Source organism: Brienomyrus brachyistius, unplaced genomic scaffold, assembly GCF_023856365.1.
Source record: "Brienomyrus brachyistius isolate T26 unplaced genomic scaffold, BBRACH_0.4 scaffold53, whole genome shotgun sequence".
In the NCBI taxonomy this organism is placed as follows: domain Eukaryota; kingdom Metazoa; phylum Chordata; class Actinopteri; order Osteoglossiformes; family Mormyridae; genus Brienomyrus; species Brienomyrus brachyistius.
This window is the reverse complement of record NW_026042328.1, coordinates 2,183,179-2,205,120: the sequence shown is the minus strand read 5'-3', so window position 1 is coordinate 2,205,120 and position 21,942 is coordinate 2,183,179. Positions and strand designations below refer to the sequence as shown.

General features: G+C 42.2%; 1 protein-coding gene across 3 annotated transcripts in view; it reads left to right on the top strand.

Moving 5' to 3' along the window:
* Positions 1 to 21,524, top strand: part of LOC125724015 (NACHT, LRR and PYD domains-containing protein 12-like) — a 134,520-nt gene extending 112,996 nt beyond the window's left edge. For 2 of the 3 annotated variants that reach the window (XM_049000864.1, XM_049000863.1), the window contains exons 13-23: positions 6,676 to 6,849; positions 7,220 to 7,393; positions 9,454 to 9,627; positions 11,012 to 11,185; positions 11,556 to 11,729; positions 13,790 to 13,963; positions 15,984 to 16,157; positions 17,841 to 18,014; positions 18,343 to 18,516; positions 18,877 to 18,923; positions 20,758 to 21,524. In XM_049000864.1, the coding sequence (XP_048856821.1) occupies positions 6,676 to 6,849; positions 7,220 to 7,393; positions 9,454 to 9,627; positions 11,012 to 11,185; positions 11,556 to 11,729; positions 13,790 to 13,963; positions 15,984 to 16,157; positions 17,841 to 18,014; positions 18,343 to 18,516; positions 18,877 to 18,923; positions 20,758 to 21,278 (2,134 nt within the window). In that variant the 3' untranslated portion in view covers positions 21,279 to 21,524. The remainder of the gene's footprint in view (positions 1 to 6,675; positions 6,850 to 7,219; positions 7,394 to 9,453; positions 9,628 to 11,011; positions 11,186 to 11,555; positions 11,730 to 13,789; positions 13,964 to 15,983; positions 16,158 to 17,840; positions 18,015 to 18,342; positions 18,517 to 18,876; positions 18,924 to 20,757) is intronic. The other variant, XM_049000862.1, reaches the window with a different exon arrangement.
* The last annotated feature ends 418 nt before the right edge of the window (positions 21,525 to 21,942 follow it).

Below are 21,942 nucleotides of genomic sequence, written 5' to 3'. Positions count from 1 at the left end.
AAACGTCACTTCGTGATTACTATGAATTGTATATTTATTTCCAAAGCATTTTTCAGTCATACAGTTCAGATGTGTTGCATTGTACGTCGATCTTTGTGCTGTGCCTAAGTTATGTGCTGCTGCTCCTAAAATTTTTTGAGTAACTTTCTCAGTACTAGTGGAAAAAGTCAGTCTGCAGCTCGGACATGAAATGTGTCGAACTAACATGATGGAGACCCAGTGCGCTGATTCGATGTAAAAGTGCTGAGGACTAGATGTTGTTTATGTATGTAACTATTTACCCTTCATGTTCACAGAGACCCCAGCAGGAATCATCTGGTCTGGATCGGCACTAAAATGGACGGAACTGCTTCTGAAATGCACCCCCCTGTGGAGTGTAACAGAAAGAGCACTGAGAGGTAACAGTGTTACAGCCCACTAGCATGCATGTCTCTCTGGGTCTATAGTCAGCCCATAACATAAAGTAACCTGGGCTCCTAGCTAGGGCTGGTCAGTGGGCAGCACTGTAATATGTGTAGCTTCATAAAAAGATCTCGCCATCTTCTGTCTTTGCCTTTTTTCTGTTTTATATGAGAGGCGAGCAACAGACCATCCCTCCTGTCCAAAATGGCGACAGTAAAATTAAACAAATAAATAAATATATATACATGTAAAAAACATCATCAGTCAAGTCTAGTTAGGGAGGTTTTTAACAATGATACTAAACCTTTCATGTAGGAATTCACAGCATATCAAAGTACATGACGGCAGAGCAGAAGGATAAACAGCAGTGTGATGCCGTCCCCATTGTATGAATTATATTTATACCATGAGGGTTTGTTTCCTCTCACTGCCCACAGTGTCCTGATACAGAGAGCAGACTCCCCTGTACCCAGCAGTGTGATGCCGTCCCCATTGTATGAATTATATTTATACCATGAGGGTTTGTTTCCTCTCACTGCACACAGTGTCCTGATGAAGAGAGCAGACTCCCCTGTACCCAGCAGTGTGATGCCGTCCCCATTGTATGAATTATATTTACACCATGAGGGTTTGTGTCCTCTCACTGCCCACAGTGTCCTGATGAAGAGAGCAGACTCCCCTGTACCCAGCAGTGTGATGCCGTCCCCATTGTATGAATTATATTTATACCATGAGGGTTTGTTTCCTCTCACTGCACACAGTGTCCTGATGAAGAGAGCAGACTCCCCTGTACCCAGCAGTGTGATGCCGTCCCCATTGTATGAATTATATTTATACCATGAGGGTTTGTGTCCTCTCACTGCCCACAGTGTCCTGATGAAGAGAGCAGACTCCCCTGTACCCAGCTGTGTTTCCCTGAAGAGTGACAGGTCAATGGGAATTCCAATCCACTTCAGAGAGGGATCTTTTCCTACAGATCAAAGGTAAATGTGCATTTAGACAAACACTGTTTAAAACACCCAGACTCTCAGTCAAATGGCACAGAGACACATATAAGCTATGAGGAAAGAAACTTTATATTGAATGCATAATTTTTTTACTTTGTCAAATCCAGTTGGCTTTGAGAATTTAAAGAGATGTTCTGTCTGTATTACTGTCTATGTTATACACTGTCTAGCCAAAAAAAGTTGCTATTTGAATCAATATCAGCAAATATTTAAAAGCCAATGACTGGATCGGTATTATAAAACATCAATGAATGTTTTCTTTTAATTTAGTCTGTGGTTAATTAATACAACCTTCTGATCACAGGCCCAGAGGCTCACTCTACTGAGCCACAGCCCGCCCCCTCAAACAAACCCACTGTCGCCTTTGGCTGGTTCTCTGGGGGCATTTGGCAGGGAGCATGTCAAGCGCTTTGAGACAATATAATATTTTTAAAAGGCACTACGTAAATAAATTTGAATTGGACTGATTTAGATTAACTTTTCTGCCTCATTCACAGACACCAAATGGAAGAATGTAGTTCAGATCTACATGACAAATCGGGTTTATCATCCATACTGAAGGTATGTATTTGTTGCTGATATGTTTTTTTTAGCTGTTATATGAATTAACTTATATTTTATAAAGTTGAATAATAAGAAATTCATCCTGTTAAAGCAAATATGTTTAAAACTATGATGCTGCAAGTAGCAAGAATTAACTGTGACTATTTGTTTTAGTTACTAGAGGAAAAAGCCGTAAAGTTCCTAAAGGATGAGCTGAAGAAGTTTGTGAGGTACCTAGATCAGAATTACCCAGAATGCTCTGAGCCTCTGCTGGAGGAGGACAATGACCTGGACAGTGATGGTCGGATGCAGAAGACCTGTGGCAGAGAGGGAGCTCTGAAGATCACACTGTACATCCTGAGGACCATGGAGCAAAATGACCTCGCTGACATGCTGGAGAAGAGTAAGAGCCTCATAACATTCTGTACATGTACAGCACTGTGCTAAAGTCTTAGGCAGCCAGAGAGAAGGATCTTCATGTTGGTGTGTGAGCCAATCTGAACACTTTTAGTAAAGTCACTGCAGTATTTGCAAAAATCGTACATCCATGTATTTTTTTTACTTGACCACTAGCAGAGGTCATATGGCTAATCAGTATCTCATGGACATTTTTAGCTGATTTCATTAGTTAATGAAGTGAGCTGGTGGTGAAATGTAAGGATCACATGGACTGGCTGTGGTCCCCTGAGGAGGTTTGGGAGCTGAAGTGATGCTTTTGGTTTTGTTTCCAGAGCAACTTACTTCCCAGATAAATGGCTTTAAACTTGTGGTGTCAATCGATTAAAAAATGGTCCAGTTAGTCACAATACTAAGCTGTGATTAATTATGATTAATCACATGTTTAAAATGGTGGTCGGCTGTTTGCTAGTATTTTTTGGGATACAAATACATGTGTGGTCTTGGAACAAAGAAATGCATGACAAACTGGTAAGAGGAATCGTATCTTTTTAATAAAAAAATTTTAAAAATGTATTTAACCGTGTAAACCTTTTTTAACCTTTTGACGTAGCTAATTTTAGGTTTCTGTAAGACGTCTCCCGCTCTGGGCTGCATTTCCCAAAAGCAGTTGCTGACTTACATAGTTAGGAAACACGCCCCCTGCTGGCAGACGCTCTCACAGCCCCGTAAGCAGAGAGACTCCACACTAAACCACCATACTAGCCCTATAATGCGACGTGACGTCACACCTCTGGTCCCGATATACCCGCCACCCCCCCAATGTTAACACTGTAGCGCCAGTGGGATGGCTTCCGTATAGCGGGAGCCTATTAGCATATGCCAGCATGCTCTCCGGTGGGATGGCTTCCATATAGCGGGAGCCTATTAGCCTATCCCAGCATGCTCTCCGGTGGGATGGCTTCCGTATAGCGGGACCCTATTAGCATATCCCAGCATGCTCGCCAGCCATGTCCACAGCCCTGTTGTGTTTGTTATTGTAAATCCTTGTGTTGTTCCCCATTGTCCTGTGTGCCCTTGCCTGTGTCTTTGTGAATCCTGCCCGATCCTCGCGTGTCTTTAGTCATTATGTAAATTACCCACAGTTTGTCCGCCACACTATCCGGCCTCTGACCTCCCTGAGTTTCCATCTTATGGTGCTTTGGTGCTTGTTGAGTACCTGTGTTAGTCTTTTTAAGGACTTAATAACAGCCATTGTTTTCCCCTTCAAAAGAGCTGTGCAGTCTGCCGGGTACCACAATACGAGACCTACGGCCCTGGGTCAGCCTACATGATTAATTTGCGTTAAGATCAAAATAGAGTATTAAGGTCTCCTGATTTATCGCAAGCATTAACATGTTAACATTGACAGCATTACTTTAAACATTTTCTTTGTCTGCCTTAGACTTATGCACAATACTGTACGTGGTGTTGTGGTAAAATTTGTATGGTAAAACTTTACATTTCACATTTGTCACAGTGAAATATCTGGACTTGTATGTGTAAAAAAGTGTGTTTTTGGAAAATATTCTTCCTCTCATACTGGTCAGGATCACAGTAAGAATTAGTGCATTTTCCTCTCATTTCTTTTCAGAACAGCTCATGCTGCAATGTCTGCACAGAATCAAAAGTAACCTGAAGCAGAAATGTGAGTGTGTATTTGAAGGGAATCCTAAGGAAGGACAGCCAACACTTCTCAGTGAGATTTACACAGAACTCTACATAACTGAAGGTGGGACTGGAGGAGTCAATGATGAACATGAAGTGAGACAGATTGAAACAGCATCCAAGAAAAGGCGAACAGAAGATACTACAGTCAAGTGCAATGATATATTTAACCCCTTATGGGGGTGTGAGACACCTATCAGATCTGTACTCACTAAAGGGGTGGCAGGTATCGGGAAAACAGTCTCTGTGCAGAAATTTATTCTCGACTGGGCAGAAGGAAAAACAAACCAGGATGTTCACTTCATATTTGCTCTTCCTTTCCGGGACCTGAATTTGATTAAGGGTGAATACAGTCTGATTGAACTGCTTCACCACTTTGTCCCAGAACTGAAATCATTTAAATCCACTGAGCTGTTTAGGTACAAAGTTTTGTTAATCTTTGATGGTCTGGATGAGTGTCGCCTTCCTCTAGATTTTCAGAACAATGAGAGCTGGTTTGATGTAACAAAGAAAACGTCACTGGATGTGCTGTTGACTAACCTCATTAAGGGGAATCTGCTTACATCCGCTCTCCTCTGGATAACCTCCCGGCCAGCAGCAGCCAATCAGATACCTCCTAAGTGTGTCCACCGGGTGACAGAGATACGAGGGTTCAGTGATGCCCAGAAAGAGGAGTATTTCAGGAGGAGATTCAGTGATGAGAGCCTGGCCAGCAGGATTATCACACATGTGAAATCATCAAGGAGCCTCTTCATCATGTGCCATATACCTGTGTTCTGCTGGATTTCAGCCACTGTGCTTAAGAGGCTTTTTAGTGAGACTGACAGTGGAGAAATTCCAAGGACTCTGACTGAAATGTACACACACTTCCTGATCTTTCAGGCGAGTTTGAAAAATGACAAGTATATGGAAAACGATGAAACCAAGCTTAAGAAATACAGCAAGGAATTCCTTTTGAAACTTGGTAAACTGGCTTTTGACAACCTTGAGAAAGGCAATCTCATATTTTATGAGCAAGATCTGACAGAGAATGACATTGATGTCACTGAAGCTTCAGTTTACTCTGGAGTGTGCACAGAAGTCTTTAAAGAGGAATATGGGCTGTATCAGGAGAAGGTGTACTGCTTTGTGCATCTGAGCATCCAGGAGTATCTCGCTGCTTTATACGTGTTTCTGTCAAACTCATCAGATGACCTGCTGAAGACTGCAGTGGATCAGGCATTAGAGAGCAAGAATGGACACTTGGACCTCTACCTCCGCTTCCTACTGGGCCTCTCAACACACTCCAGTAAGACTCTGTTACAAAGGCTACTGGGACAGAGAGGAACCAGGTCACATACCACTTTAAAAAGATCCATAAAAAGGTTACTGGGACAGACAACAGCCAAATACATCAGGGAGAAAATAAAGGAGAATTTATCTCCAGAAAGGACCATCAACCTGTTCCACTGTCTGGTTGAACTGGGTGACAATTCTCTAGTAAATGATGTAGAAAGATACCTGAATTCAGGAAGCCTTTCAGCAGAAGACCTCTCACCTGCACAGTACTCAGCTCTGGCCTTTGTGATGCTGATGTCAGATGAGGAGCTGGATGTGTTTGATATGAAGAAGTACATCAGATCAGATGAAGAGCACTGGAGGCTGCTGCCTGTGGTCAAGAACTCCAGGACGGCTCTGTAAGTGACGTGGGGATGGACATCATGTCTGGTCTGGCAGTAATACATGAATATTGTTTGAAATGTCTGATGAATATTATTATTTTGATAATCTCGACTGCAGCTGTTTCTATAGCAGTAGCTAATCTGGACCACAGACTTTATAATGACTGAAGGTAGTGATGTAGTAATAAACAAAAAAGTGAGGTTTTCGTTCCCATCCAGTCTGCCTTCTGATCTCAGGCACAGCATCCTAACCTGCTATAGAAACAGTGAGGGCTCTTTACCCACAGGGTGTATAAGTGGTATGTGAGTGTTATTGTCAGCAGGCGTGTTCATGTGATGGAGCCCAGAGCTGGGAGCTTCTGTATGACTGCTGTCGCTGGCTGCTCACTGGCGCCCTCTGCTGGCTGCAGCTGCTCCTGACAGAGGAGAGAATATAACAGAATATCTTTATTGTTACAGTACATGTACAAACTAACTCTGTGTGTTTTCCCACCAATAACAACACCTCCAGTCGGGCAGTTTTATAGTAGCATTGTTTAAAGTATATAATGAAAATATAACATTTATTTCCCCTTTGTATTAATAACAAGGCCGGGTATGTTTTTTCCATGACTATGTGGAAGCCAGTTTTTATATTGATTAAAGTTAGTGACGTACTAACAAAGTGACAGGTTTTCTATGACCATCCTTTGTGTGACAAACAACCAAGACCCAGACTTTTCAGTTCTGGAAACTGGAGAAAGTATTTCTGTAAATACTGGGGGTCTGTGACTCTGCGGTTTGGACTCCGTGCCCATGAGCGGAAGGCTGCTGGTTCAGATCTCCTGGCTTGCAGAGTGATGTCATCGTTGGGCCCTTGAGCAACAGTTTGGAAAACACTATAGAATTTTAATCTATGATAGACTTGCCCACTGTTAATAATCATAAAAGTACAAAAAATGGCATGGCTCCTTTTGCAGGCTGAACCTCTGTAATCTCACAGAGAAATGCTGTGAGGCGCTGGCTTCAGCTCTCAGATCAAACTCCTCACCCCTGAGAGAGCTGGACCTGAGTGACAATAACCTGCAGGATTTAGGAGTGAAGCTGCTCTCTGCTGGACTGGGGGATTCACACTGTAAACTGGAGATACTGAGGTTAGTATTACTGGGTATTCCACACTGTAAACTGGGGGTACTATGGTCAGTATTACTGGGTATTCCACACTGTAAACTGGGGGTACCATGGTTAGTCATTTTTGTCAGGTCAAATAGTAAACTGGTCTTTCACAATGACACTGCAGCTGGCACACAGGTTAAACCACAGGCCACTGGTATTTGACAGTACAACTGAGATAGTATTCCACACTGTAAATGGGAGATACTGAGGTCAGTATTACTCAGTATTCAATACTGTAAACTGCAATTAGTGAAATATTTATTAAACCAGATATATTTGCTTAAAAGTAGTACTTTTAATTGTGATATGATATTATTTATTGGGGAGTTTCTGTCTGTCTCTCTGCAGGCTGTCAGGCTGTAGAGTCACAGAAGAAGGCTGTTCTTCCCTGGCTTCAGCTCTGAGGTCAAACCCCTCACACCTGAGAGAGCTGGACCTGAGCTACAATCACCCAGGAGACTCAGGAGTGAAGCTGCTCTCTGCTGTACTGGGGGATTCACACTGTAAGCTGGAGATACTGAGGTCAGTATTTCTGGATATTCTACACTGAAAAGTGTAATTCTTGAAGTAGCCACATTGGAAATATGAAATTACTCACATTTAAGTTAGTGATGTAGTTTCCGTCACCATCCTTTGTGTGATGCACAGATAAGAGCCAGAATTTCACAGAATGTTCGAATTCTGTGTCCGTGAGTAGAACGTCACTGGTTCAGATCTCCTGGCCGGCAGAGTGATGTCATTGCTGGGTCCTTGAGCAAATCCCTTAATGCCAAACACTGCAGGGGTGCTGGATGCTGGCCGACCCTGTGCTGTGACCCCAAACTTCCTCTCACCTGTGTTTGTCTGTGTGTCTCATGGAGCAGAATGGGAGGTGAAAAGACAATTTCCCCATGGGGTTGAATGAAGTATCACTGTTCATAAATATTTCTTTTAAATGAATGTTCCTTTTAAAAGCATATCTGAAAAGATTGGTAGTCCTGCAATTAGGGTTTGGTGATTTCATAAGTTCCCAGGAAGAGAAATGTAGAAAATAATAATTTCACTCTCAAGTGTGGTAGAAAAATTTTAAATATAATACTTAGAATAAAAGTCGGACCTCTCAGTTTGATGAGGTAAAGGAAATCTCTTTTATTCTAGCAACTCAGCAAAGCGCTCTCATCACACTCTGGCATTCGGTACCAAATCCTCCGGAGTTCCCCGAGCAACCAGTTGATAAACCATAACTCCCACTCCACAGTAAGGGTGTCTAAATCCTGATTGGTCACAAAACACCAATGAACCGAGCTCAAACGTATAACAAACACAATTCTCGAATTCTATTGGTTCACCTTGGTGGCAAGGTAAAGTCCACCCATTCTGCTCAGTTTACCAGAACATGTCTCGACTGCTAGGCTCCTACTGGAGATATGAATATAGATATTGATTACATGACATTGAATCACTGTAAATACTCAGTTGTCCTTTGATTAATGATTAACGTATTGACGTATTGTCATTGAATCACTGCCAATACATGGTTAACATATGATTAGTGTGATTGACAATTACTTATACATTTGCACTACCGCATAGCTTGCTATATATTGTTTGCCACAACTATTCTATAAAGCTATAACTCGCTGTGCACCAGTTGGGGCAGCTTCGAATCTCCTCCTGCAGGTGGTTTCTCCCCCCTTTGTTCCACTGTCTGCCTCTCCAAGGCCCGAGCTTTCCTCAGGGTCTGCGGAACTTACTGCAGGCAGCTATCGCGAAGCGAGGTCACACAGTATTCAAAACAATCTCTTCTTGCCTAAGGCCTAAAGACACACACAGACCCAATATGCCAACCTCCCGGGCCTACCGATGTCCAATTTTAATTCCACACAAGATCAGGAATTTAAGTGTAATTTAAAAAACATAAACTTCTCTGGACATCATTCAAAATCCAGATAAACACACAAACACACACACACACACATTCCAGGCAGGAACCAAACCTGACACCCTAGATGGTCGGCTGTAGTGCTGATCACTGAGTCACAGCGCTGCTCAGAGCTTTATGGAAATACTTATGCAGATATTAAAGAGTCTCTGGGTACAGAACATTATTAGGAATATGGTCTGTATGACTTATGGAAATGTATAGTTTGAATAAAACTATAGGCTTTTAACCCATGATGGACTTACCCACTGTCAATGATTATATGACAGCAAAAAATGGCCAAAATACACAGTATATTTACAGGAGATCCTGTGTTGTTCCAACAGTTACTCATCTGAGTAGATTGATCCAGTTCCTGAATACTCTGCACACAAAACCTTTCAGGATATTTCTGCTTTGAAATGAAAATGTTCACTGTATTCATCATGACAGGGAACATGATGACCATCAGAGGATTGGCCAGCATTAAAAATGTATCATGTTTAATTTTTCTAACTGTAGTGATTTAAGGTACTGCCTTGATATGTCTCCAGTTCTCTTTGAACTGTAGTCTGTCCCTCTTATTATGCTGAAATAAGCCTGGATATTTTGTACCACTATGACCACTGATGTGGAGGATATATACCGGTCTGTGTGTATAATAACTGGGCTCCTTTTGCAGGCTGAACCACTGTAATCTCACAAAGAAATGCAGTGAGGTGCTGGCTTCAGCTCTCAGATCAAACTTCTCACACCTGAGAGAGCTGGACCTGAGTGACAATGACCTGCAGGATTCAGGAGTGAAGCTGCTCTCTGCTGGACTGGGGGATTCACACTGTAAACTGGGGATACTGAGGTCAGTATTAATGGATATTCTACACTGTAAACTGTAATTCTTGAAGTAGCCACATTGGAAATATGAAATTAGTCACATTTAAGTTAGTGATGTAGTTTCCGTCACCATCCTTTGTGTGATGCACAGATAAGAGCCAGAATTTCACAGAATGTTCGGACTCTATGTCCGTGAGTAGAAGGTCACTGGTTCAGATCTCCTGGCCGGCAGAGAGATGTCATCGCTGGGCCTTTGAGCAGATCCCTAATGCCAAACACTGCAGGGGCGCTAGATGCTGGCCGACCCTGTGCTGTGACCCCAAACTTCTTCTCACCTGTGTGTGTCTGTGTGTCTCATGGAGCAGAATGGGAGGTGAAAAGACAATTTCTCCATGGGTGTGAATGAAGTAACACTGTTCATAAATATTTCTTTTAAATGATTGTTCCTTTTAAAAGCATATCTGAAAGGACTGGTAGTCCTGCAATTAGGGTTTGGTGGTTTCATAAGTTCCCAGGTAGAGAAATACAGAAAATAATGATTTCACTCACAGGATCAGAAATTCAGGTGTCATTTTAAAAACATAAACTTCTCTGGACATCATTCAAATCCCACATAAACACACACACACACACACACACACAAACACACACACATATATATCCCAGGAAGGAACCGAACCCGACACCCTAGATGGTCGGCTGTAGTGCTGATCACTGAGCCACAGCGCTGCTCAGAGCTTTATGGAAATACTTATGCAGATATTAAAGGTTCTCAGGGTAACTGGCCCTTTAAGGAACCGAACCCGACACCCTAGATGGTCGGCTGTAGTGCTGATCACTGAGTCACAGCACTGCTCAGAGCTTTATGGAAATACTTATGCAGATATTAAAGAGTCTCTGGGTACAGAACATTATTGGGAATATGGTCTGTATGACTTATGAAAATGTATAGTTTGAATAAAACTATAGGCTTTTAACCCATGATGGACTTACCCACTGTCAATGATTATATGACAGCAAAAAATGGCCAAAATACACAGTAAATTTACAGGAGATCCTGTGTTGTTCCAACAGTTACTCATCTGAGTAGATTGATCCAGTTCCTGAATATTCTGCACACAAAACCTTTCAGGATATTTGTGCTTTGAAATGAAAATGTTCACTGTATTCATCATGACAGGGAACATGATGACCATCAGAGGATTGGCCAGCATTAAAAATGTATCATGTTTAATTTTTATAACTGGAGTGATTTAAGGTACTGCCTTGCTATGTCTCCAATTCTCTTTGAACTGTAGTCTGTCCCTCTTATTATGCTGAAATAAGTCTGGATACTTTGTACCACTATGATTACTGATGTGTAGGATGTATTCCGGTCTGTGTGTATAATAACAGGGCTCCTTTTGCAGGCTGAACAGCTGTAATCTCACAAAGAAATGCTGTGAGGCGCTGGCTTCAGCTCTCAGATCAAACTCCTCACCCCTGAGAGAGCTGGACCTGAGTGACAATAACCTGCAGGATTTAGGAGTGAAGCTGCTCTCTGCTGGACTGGGGGATTCACACTGTAAACTGGAGATACTGAGGTTAGTATTACTGGGTATTCCACACTGTAAACTGGGGGTACTATGGTCAGTATTACTGGGTATTCCACACTGTAAACTGGGGGTACCATGGTTAGTCATTTTTGTCAGGTCAAATAGTAAACTGGTCTTTCACAATGACACTGCAGCTGGCACACAGGTTAAACCACAGGCCACTGGTATTTGACAGTACAACTGAGATAGTATTCCACACTGTAAATGGGAGATACTGAGGTCAGTATTACTCAGTATTCAATACTGTAAACTGCAATTAGTGAAATATTTATTAAACCAGATATATTTGCTTAAAAGTAGTACTTTTAATTGTGATATGATATTATTTATTGGGGAGTTTCTGTCTGTCTCTCTGCAGGCTGTCAGGCTGTAGAGTCACAGAAGAAGGCTGTTCTTCCCTGGCTTCAGCTCTGAGGTCAAACCCCTCACACCTGAGAGAGCTGGACCTGAGCTACAATCACCCAGGAGACTCAGGAGTGAAGCTGCTCTCTGCTGTACTGGGGGATTCACACTGTAAGCTGGAGATACTGAGGTCAGTATTTCTGGATATTCTACACTGAAAAGTGTAATTCTTGAAGTAGCCACATTGGAAATATGAAATTACTCACATTTAAGTTAGTGATGTAGTTTCCGTCACCATCCTTTGTGTGATGCACAGATAAGAGCCAGAATTTCACAGAATGTTCGAATTCTGTGTCCGTGAGTAGAACGTCACTGGTTCAGATCTCCTGGCCGGCAGAGTGATGTCATTGCTGGGTCCTTGAGCAAATCCCTTAATGCCAAACACTGCAGGGGTGCTGGATGCTGGCCGACCCTGTGCTGTGACCCCAAACTTCCTCTCACCTGTGTTTGTCTGTGTGTCTCATGGAGCAGAATGGGAGGTGAAAAGACAATTTCCCCATGGGGTTGAATGAAGTATCACTGTTCATAAATATTTCTTTTAAATGAATGTTCCTTTTAAAAGCATATCTGAAAAGATTGGTAGTCCTGCAATTAGGGTTTGGTGATTTCATAAGTTCCCAGGAAGAGAAATGTAGAAAATAATAATTTCACTCTCAAGTGTGGTAGAAAAATTTTAAATATAATACTTAGAATAAAAGTCGGACCTCTCAGTTTGATGAGGTAAAGGAAATCTCTTTTATTCTAGCAACTCAGCAAAGCGCTCTCATCACACTCTGGCATTCGGTACCAAATCCTCCGGAGTTCCCCGAGCAACCAGTTGATAAACCATAACTCCCACTCCACAGTAAGGGTGTCTAAATCCTGATTGGTCACAAAACACCAATGAACCGAGCTCAAACGTATAACAAACACAATTCTCGAATTCTATTGGTTCACCTTGGTGGCAAGGTAAAGTCCACCCATTCTGCTCAGTTTACCAGAACATGTCTCGACTGCTAGGCTCCTACTGGAGATATGAATATAGATATTGATTACATGACATTGAATCACTGTAAATACTCAGTTGTCCTTTGATTAATGATTAACGTATTGACGTATTGTCATTGAATCACTGCCAATACATGGTTAACATATGATTAGTGTGATTGACAATTACTTATACATTTGCACTACCGCATAGCTTGCTATATATTGTTTGCCACAACTATTCTATAAAGCTATAACTCGCTGTGCACCAGTTGGGGCAGCTTCGAATCTCCTCCTGCAGGTGGTTTCTCCCCCCTTTGTTCCACTGTCTGCCTCTCCAAGGCCCGAGCTTTCCTCAGGGTCTGCGGAACTTACTGCAGGCAGCTATCGCGAAGCGAGGTCACACAGTATTCAAAACAATCTCTTCTTGCCTAAGGCCTAAAGACACACACAGACCCAATATGCCAACCTCCCGGGCCTACCGATGTCCAATTTTAATTCCACACAAGATCAGGAATTTAAGTGTAATTTAAAAAACATAAACTTCTCTGGACATCATTCAAAATCCAGATAAACACACAAACACACACACACACACATTCCAGGCAGGAACCAAACCTGACACCCTAGATGGTCGGCTGTAGTGCTGATCACTGAGTCACAGCGCTGCTCAGAGCTTTATGGAAATACTTATGCAGATATTAAAGAGTCTCTGGGTACAGAACATTATTAGGAATATGGTCTGTATGACTTATGGAAATGTATAGTTTGAATAAAACTATAGGCTTTTAACCCATGATGGACTTACCCACTGTCAATGATTATATGACAGGAAAAAATGGCCAAAATACACAGTATATTTACAGGAGATCCTGTGTTGTTCCAACAGTTACTCATCTGAGTAGATTGATCCAGTTCCTGAATACTCTGCACACAAAACCTTTCAGGATATTTCTGCTTTGAAATGAAAATGTTCACTGTATTCATCATGACAGGGAACATGATGACCATCAGAGGATTGGCCAGCATTAAAAATGTATCATGTTTAATTTTTCTAACTGTAGTGATTTAAGGTACTGCCTTGCTATGTCTCCAGTTCTCTTTGAACTGTAGTCTGTCCCTCTTATTATGCTGAAATAAGCCTGGATATTTTGTACCACTATGACCACTGATGTGGAGGATATATACCGGTCTGTGTGTATAATAACTGGGCTCCTTTTGCAGGCTGAACCACTGTAATCTCACAAAGAAATGCAGTGAGGTGCTGGCTTCAGCTCTCAGATCAAACTTCTCACACCTGAGAGAGCTGGACCTGAGTGACAATGACCTGCAGGATTCAGGAGTGAAGCTGCTCTCTGCTGGACTGGGGGATTCACACTGTAAACTGGGGATACTGAGGTCAGTATTAATGGATATTCTACACTGTAAACTGTAATTCTTGAAGTAGCCACATTGGAAATATGAAATTAGTCACATTTAAGTTAGTGATGTAGTTTCCGTCACCATCCTTTGTGTGATGCACAGATAAGAGCCAGAATTTCACAGAATGTTCGGACTCTATGTCCGTGAGTAGAAGGTCACTGGTTCAGATCTCCTGGCCGGCAGAGAGATGTCATCGCTGGGCCTTTGAGCAGATCCCTAATGCCAAACACTGCAGGGGCGCTAGATGCTGGCCGACCCTGTGCTGTGACCCCAAACTTCTTCTCACCTGTGTGTGTCTGTGTGTCTCATGGAGCAGAATGGGAGGTGAAAAGACAATTTCTCCATGGGTGTGAATGAAGTAACACTGTTCATAAATATTTCTTTTAAATGATTGTTCCTTTTAAAAGCATATCTGAAAGGACTGGTAGTCCTGCAATTAGGGTTTGGTGGTTTCATAAGTTCCCAGGTAGAGAAATACAGAAAATAATGATTTCACTCACAGGATCAGGAATTCAGGTGTCATTTTAAAAACATAAACTTCTCTGGACATCATTCAAATCCCACATAAACACACACACACACACACACACACAGACACACACACAGACACACAAATATATATCTATATCCCAGGAATGAACCGAACCCGACACCCTAGATGGTCGGCTGTAGTGCTGATCACTGAGTCACAGCGCTGCTTAGAGCTTTATGGAAATACTTATGCAGATATTAAAGAGTCTCAGGGTAACTGGCCCTTTAAGGAACCAAACCCGACACCCTAGATGTTCGGCTGTAGTGCTGATCACTGAGCCACAGCGCTGATCAGAGCTTTATGGAAATACTTATGCTGATATTAAAGGTTCTCAGGGTAACTGTCCCTTTAAGGAACTGATCCCGACACCCTAGATGGTCGGCTGTAGTGCTGATCACTGAGTCACAGCGCTGCTCAGAGCTTTATGGAAATACTTATGCAGATATTAAAGAGTCTCAGGGTAACTGGCCCTTTAAGGAACTGAACCCGACACCCTAGATGGTCGGCTGTAGTGCTGATCACTGAGTCACAGCGCTGCTCAGAGCTTTATGGAAATACTTATGCAGATATTAAAGAGTCTCAGGGTAATTGGCCCTTTAAGGAACTGAACCCGACACCCTAGATGGTCGGCTGTAGTGCTGATCACTGAGTCACAGCGCTGCTCAGAGCTTTATGGAAATACTTATGCAGGTATTAAAGAGTCTCAGGGTAACTGGCCCTTTAAGGAACCGAACCCGACACCCTAGATGGTCGGTTGTAGTGCTGATTACTGAGTCACAGCGCTGCTCAGAGCTTTATGGAAATACTTATGCAGATATTACAGAGTCTCAGGGTAACTGGCCCTTTAACGAACTGAACCCGACACCCTAGATGGTCGGCTGTAGTGCTGATCACTGAGCCACAGCGCTGCTCAGAGCTTTATGGAAATACTTATGCAGATATTAAAGAGTCTCAGGGTACAGAACATTATTGGGAATATGGTCTGTATGACTTATGAAAATGTATAGTTTGAATAAAACTATAGGCTTTTAACCCATGATAGACTTACCCACTGTCAATGATTATATGACAGCAAAAAATGGCCAAAATACACAGTAAATTTACAGGAGATCCTGTGTTGTTCCAACAGTTACTCATCTGAGTAGATTGATCCAGTTCCCGAATATTCTGGACACAAAACCTTTCAGGATATTTGTGCTTTGAAATGAAAATGTTCACTGTATTCATCATGACAGGGAACATGATGACCATCAGAGGATTGGCCAGCATTAAAAATGTATCATGTTTAATTTTTCTAACTGTAGTGATTTAAGGTACTGCCTTGCTATGTCTCCAATTCTCTTTGAACTGTAGTCTGTCCCTCTTATTATGCTGAAATAAGCCTGGATATTTTGTACCACTGTGATCACTGATGTGTAGGATGTATACCGGTCTGTGTGTATAATAGCATGGCTCCTTTTGCAGGCTGAACAGCTGTAATCTCACAGAGAAATACTGTGAGGTGCTGGCTTCAGCTCTCAGATCAAACTCCTCACCCCTGAGAGAGCTGGACCTGAGTCACAATGACCTGCAGGATTCAGGAGTGAAGCTGCTCTCTGCTGGACTGGGGGATTCACACTGTAAACTGGAGTTACTGAGGTCAGTATTACTGGGTATTCCACACTGTAAACTGGAGATACTGAGCTCAGTATTACTGGGTATTCTACACTGTAAACTGTAATTCTTGAAGTAACCACATTGCAAATATGAAATTAGTCACATTTAAGTTAGTGATGTAGTTTCCATCGCCATCCTTTGTGTGACAAACAGCCAAGAGCCAGAATTTCACAGAATGTTCTAACTCTGTGTCCCTGAGTAGAAGGTCACTGGTTCAGACCTCCTGGCCGGCAGAGTGATGTCATCACTGGGCCCTTGATCAAATCCCTAATGCCAATAATTGCAGGGGCGCTGGATGCTGGCTGACCCTGTGCTGTGACTGCAAACTTCCTCTCACCTTTGTGTGTCTGTGTGACTCATTGAGCAGAATGGGAGGTGAAAAAACAATTTCACCATGGGGATGAATGAAGAATCACTGTTCATAAATATTTCTTTTAAATGAATGTTCCTTTTAAAAGCATATCTGAAAGGATTGGTAGTCCTGCAATTAGTGTTTGGTGATTTCATAAGTTCCCAGGTAGAGAAATACAGAAAAAAATGATTTCACACACAGGATCAGGAATTATGGTGTCATTTAAAAAACATAAACTCCTCTGGACATCATTCAAATCCCACTTAAACACACACACATGTCCCAGGCAGGAACTGAACCTGACACCCTAGATGGTCGGCTGTAGTGCTGATCACTGAGCCACAGCGCTGCTCTGAGCTTTATGGAAATACTTATGCAGGTATTAAAGGTTCTCAGGGTAACTGTCCCTTTAAGGAACCGAACCCGACACCCTAGATGGTCGGCTGTAGTGCTGATCACTGAGTCACAGCACTGCTCAGAGCTTTATGGAAATACTTATGCTGATATTAAAGGTTCTCAGGGTAACTGTCCCTTTAAGGAACTGAACCTGACACCCTAGATGGTTGGCTGTAGTGCTGATCACTGAGTCACAGCGCTGCTCAGAGCTTTATGGAAATACTTATGCCGATATTAGTTTCAGGGTAACTGGCTCTTTAAGATCATTAAACAGAATGATGGAGCTGCGTAGAGAGCTACGCAAAATAACTGATACATTTTAATGAACCTGTGACTGAATGGATTTTAGAGCATATTCACACTCATGCCCTCATTCAAACTGGCTCTGGAAGATAATGCAATATAACACATACAGAACATTATTGGGAATATGGTCTGTATGACTTATGAAAATGTGTAGTTTGAATAAAACTATAGGCTTTTAACCTATGATAGAGTTGCCCACTGTTAATGATCATACAAGTATAAAAAATGGCCAAAATACACAGTAAATTTGCAGGAGATCCTGTGTTGTGCCAACAGCTGCTCATCTGAGCAGACTGATCCAGTTCCTGAATATTCTGCACACAAAACCTTTCAGGATATTTGTGCTTTGAAATGAAAATGTTCACTGTATTCATCATGACAGGGAACATGATGACCATCAGAGGATTGGCCAGCATTAAAAATGTATCATGTTTAATTTTTCTAACTGTAGTGATTTAAGGTACTGCCTTGCTATGTCACCAATTCTCTTTGAACTGTAGTCTGTCCCTCTTATTATGCTGAAATAAGTCTGGATACTTTGTACCACTATGATCACTGATGTGTAGGATGTATACCGGTCTGTGTGTATAATAGCATGGCTCCTTTTGCAGGCTGAACAGCTGTAATCTCACAGAGAAATGCTGTGAGGTGCTGGCTTCAGCTCTCAGATCAAACTCCTCACCCCTGAGAGAGCTGGACCTGAGTAACAATGACCTGCAGGATTCAGGAATGAAGCTGCTCTCTGCTGGACTGGGGGATTCACACTGTAAACTGGAGATACTGAGGTCAGTATTACTGGGAATTCCACACTGTAAACTGGGGATACCATGGTTAGTCATATTTGTCAGGTGAAATGGTAAACTGGTCTTTCAGAATGACACTGCAACTGGCACACAGGTTAAACCTCAGGCCACTGGTATTTGACTAACCTGGTAAGTGAGAAAGTATTCCACACTCTAAATGGGAGATACTGAGGTCAGTATTACTCAGTATTCCATGCTGTAAACTGCAATTATTGAAATATTTATTAGACCAGACATATTTGCTTAAAAGCAGTACTTTTAATGGTGAGATATTATTATTTATTGGAAGCTTTTGTCTGTCTCTCTGCAGGCTGTCAGGCTGTAGAGTCACAGAAGAAGGCTGTTCTTCCCTGGCTTCAGTTCTGAGGTCAAACCCCTCACGCCTGAGAGAGCTGGACCTGAGCTACAATCACCCAGGAGACTCAGGAGTGAAGCTGCTCTCTGCTGTACTGGAGGATCCCAGCTGTAAACTGGAGAAGCTGAAGTGAGTACAGAGTGTGTGTCTGACATGCTACAGATACTTATGCATGTATGTGAAGAAGAGGCACCAATAAATAAATGGATACAGCAGTACTATGTTATGGCTTAATGGTTAGGGAAGCACACTTGTAATTTGAATCCCTGACCAGCAAGACACCACTAAGGTTCCCTGAGCAAGGTGCCGCCCCCAAGCACTGCTCCCTGGGTGCTGAATTAGCTGCCCCCAGCTGTGTCACGATGTCACATATGGGTTAAATGCAGAGGACACATTTTGTTGTTGTGCACTGTGTGCTGTGGTGTGTCAACAATAACCACTGATCATTACATTCTAATTCTAAAATTGTAAATACTGCTTTTCCTATAGTGTGGACCATAGTGGACAGTGCAGGACCAGACCAGGCGTACAGAAATGTAAGTGTGTTTGCATGTTTTTATCAATAATACCATTAATACAATTAATATGATTGTACTCACACAGTTGTTGTGATCGTGTGGCTTTTGCACTGCATGTAGATGGATTTCCATGTTTGTGTTCAGGTGAGTTTCTCTGTGTGACAGTTTAGACAGAATCCAAAGGGAATAAACAAAACTGACAAAACATCCAGGACCGTAACCATTCAATCCCAACTGGGGTCACAGGGGGGACCAGAGCCTATCCAGGAACAAGGGGGGCAGGCGGGAACCAACCCTGCGCAGGTGCAAACACACCACAGGGTACGTGCACACACACACACACAAACACACACACACACACACACACATACACAAACACACACACACACACAAACACACAGAGACACACACACACACAATTTAGCCTTACAAATCAGCCTGGCCTGCACACTTTGGGGCCGTTGGAGGAAACCCATGCGAACACGGCAGAGCATGTGAACTCCACACGGAAAGGACACGGGACCAAACCCAGGACCTTCTTCCCATGAGGCAGCAGCACTAACCACTGTGCTGCCCACAGACAAAACAGGCATCACCAAGAATATTATTTTTTCATTTTTTTGTATAAACAAACACTTTATAGATGCTTATATCGTCCTTGTGTGGGAGTGTAACAGGGTTAAAATATGTTCTGATATCGTTCTGTGTGTTTGATTTCACAAAGAAATCCTTTGCATTTGTTCTTCATGCACAAGCGGTGAGTTTACTTATGTCTTTTTGAGATTCGTTAGTCTTGTCCTAAGATGGCACCTGTAGTCTCCCCCAAACCGGGAGAATGGTCTGGCTGCAGAACACTGGGCTTCTCCGCTAGGAGGGTCTCCACTGTGGGACCAGGAATCACATGACCTCCACTGCTGGGCCGAACGTGACGTTCTATAAACTTCAGAGACAGAGCCAAAGTATAGGATAGAGATATTATTATCATTATTAATAATTATTGTAGTATTATTATAATTTGTGTTGTATATATAATTTATATATATGTTATATATGTGTCTGTATAATGTAAACATTTCAACATTTTATATATAATTATAGCATCATATAAGTATTATTATTACTTACAATAAACCATAACAATATATTACAATAATATACACTACATTATTATTATTATTATTGTTATTATTATCATCATCTCCACTAGGATTATATCGTATCGCTCCATATGACGTAGCATATACCACCACTAGAGGGCGCCGAAATCACATGACTCCACAATAGCGGTGCACATGACGTCAGCGCAACATCGGAACTAGTTTAAATAATCCAGCCGACTGAGTTCTCTTTAGTAGCGTCGTGTCCGGGCAGGAGTGGAGTTTCCGGCCCCACAGTAGAGACCCTTCTGTCGGAGTCTGCAGGCAGATGTAATCAGTTCATGCTCCTTACCTCTCTCTTCTAAACCGGCGCCGATGCCGGACTCTCAGTCTGCGGGTAGAGCTGCTGTGAAGAAGCGTGCGGTTTGAAGGAAGGTTATATTTTAAAGTAAAGACACTCACGTTTAGTATTAATATCTGGTGCCGTTTTGTGGTAAATATGCTTGTGATGAATATGTCCGATGAATGTCTCCGCTTTGTAATTTTATTTTCCCGTAATTACGCTGTTAGTTTAGCTCGCGCCGCATTTTGGCGGCTCTTCCCGCCGGCGTCGCGCGCCGTCCGACATTTCCTCAGCTATTTCATAAACTTCGGTTCCCGCTTCGTTCGGGGAAGCTGCGCTGTTTTATATATTGTACAGAATCATAAAGTACAGGCGGTCTGATTGTATTAATAATTCTTCCTCCTGCCTACAGACTCCTGCCAGCTGACGCTGGACCCCAACACAGCACACAGACACCTGTCTCTGTCAGGGGGGAACAGGAAGGTGACACGGGGGGCAGAGGAGCAGCCATATCCTGATCATCCAGAGAGATTTGATCACTGCCCCCAAGTTCTGTGCAGAGAGAGTCTGACTGGCCGCTGTTACTGGGAGGCTGAGTGGGATGGAGATGGAGCCTGGATAGGAGTGACTTATAAAGGGATCAGGAGGAAAGGAGGGAGTGACTGTTGGCTTGGAGACAATGACAAGTCATGGTGTCTGTGGTGTAAACCTGACAGTTACTCTGTCTGGCACAATAATAAACAGACTCTCATACCCATACGGCCCTCAGGCTCCCGCAGAGTAGGAGTGTATCTGGACTGGGGGGCTGGTGCTCTGTCCTTCTACAGAGTCTCCTCTGATGGACTGACCCTCCTGTACAGACTCACCTCCTCATTCACTGAGTCCCTCTATCCAGGGTTTTATGTTTATAAAAACTCCTCAGTGTCACTGTGACGTGTTGCTGGTTCTCCTGGCAAAAAGGTCAAATCTCTGCTTTTTAACCTTTTTAGTACTTTTTACTCTGAAATGTATATTTGACAGAAATAAGTTTTTCTCTCACTAAAGTGTAACTAACTGTAATCCTGATGAGTGGGGGGGGGGCTTTCCCCCTCCCCTGTATATGTACATTTTATATATTTACACCTATTTACTGTATTTCCTCCCTGTACAATGACAATAAAGACTTTCTGTTCTGTCCTATTAATGTCCTGCTTCAGCGTCACCCAAAGCATGACTGAGTAACATAATGAAACCACAGTCTGGTGGGTTAAATTAAATAAATTAACTTTATTGCTGCAGCTGAACATAACCGACACAATGACACTCAATCAATGTATATAATAACCATTTAACAAAAAACTTTAAATTATATCTTTTTACTGCCCTGCTTTACTCGATTAAAGTAAATAAAATTATTAGTTTATTAAGTAATTTTATATTTCTTTTATGAAATAGCCATTTAAAGGAATGAGTACTATTTAGGTACTGTGTGTGTGTTTGTATACATGCACATACTACAAATGTGTATATATAGTACCTACATAGTACTGTTAATTATTAATTTCTTTAAATGGTTATTTAATGAAACAAATTTAATTAATTAAATTAATTTTATTTA